This window comes from Lottia gigantea, assembly GCF_000327385.1.
Source record: "Lottia gigantea unplaced genomic scaffold LOTGIsca_15996, whole genome shotgun sequence".
NCBI classification, from domain to species: domain Eukaryota; kingdom Metazoa; phylum Mollusca; class Gastropoda; family Lottiidae; genus Lottia; species Lottia gigantea.
In genome coordinates, this window is record NW_008707963.1 from 57 (window position 1) to 1,074 (window position 1,018).

General features: G+C 37.4%; 1 protein-coding gene across 1 annotated transcript; it reads right to left on the reverse strand.

Moving 5' to 3' along the window:
- Positions 1 to 238: 238 nt before the first annotated feature.
- LOTGIDRAFT_177064 (hypothetical protein) lies at positions 239 to 652 on the reverse strand (the record flags this gene model as incomplete). The annotated part of the gene is made up of 1 exon (XM_009050943.1): positions 239 to 652. A coding segment is annotated over one exon (414 nt), but the record flags the coding sequence as incomplete, so codon positions are not given.
- Positions 653 to 1,018: the final 366 nt, after the last annotated feature.

Below are 1,018 nucleotides of genomic sequence, written 5' to 3' on the forward strand. Positions count from 1 at the left end.
TAATATTTGATAAAGTTATATTAGACTCAATGTGTAGATCTAGGTAATTATGAGACAATAATTGTGTGTGTGTGAGGTAAGGAGGGGGGAGCTCTTTACTCTACACAAATATTAGGTGTCATGCAAAAAAAGCTGTGTACCATATTAACAGAAGTAATTTACATAGCATTATGCTTTGAAGATCTAGATCTACTACCATAAACAATTGATGTCATATATTAGTTGGACGATTACGTACCTTTGCATGTGAAATGTTTTTCACGTCTCCTGCATCATGGTGTTTGACTGCCTTGTCAAGTCCTTTAAAATTATTAGCACTTCCACCTGACTCTGTTGCTCTCGTTATCAGGAAATCGTAAATCATCGTAAACAAAACTTTTACGTAAGGTAGTTGCGGCAGATATTTGACTCGATGAAAGGGAGGCAGGTTCTCTTTATCGTTGACGTTGGTGGCAGACTTGGTTGGCGTTGGATTGATGACGGGTGTTGACTGGTTATGTACGGGTGTCAAAACCGAAGTTGGAACCTGGCTGTTTAACAAGTCTTCTATCAACTCCTGTTTCTTTTTACCATTGGCATCTATCCCTTTCTCGATTGCAAGAACTCTCAAATCAGTTAGTTTCAATTTTCTCAATTTATCGATGGACGCCATCTTGTATCGAATGTAAACAGACGGCTTGCCACTCAAGGGTATTTATGCGCATGCGCGGCTTTTATCGTGAAAAGGTCTATATCGATACACGACGCTATACATAGAAAATTAAAAGTCAAATACTTACTATGTTCCGAACATCGCACACTTTCCATGTTGAATCGAAGGCGTAGAAGGAGTGTATTTATCTCTATTAATTTTTATATCATGTCTGTTTTTACTTCTACCGGAAGTTTACACTAGATTTTAAAAAGAGGAAAAGTCGCGCGGTTTCGTTTCGTATTTTGCAGTCTTGATTATCCGGTATCTTCAATGGATCATACTTCTTCAGACCATTTTGTACCATTTTGATGAAAATAGAATATA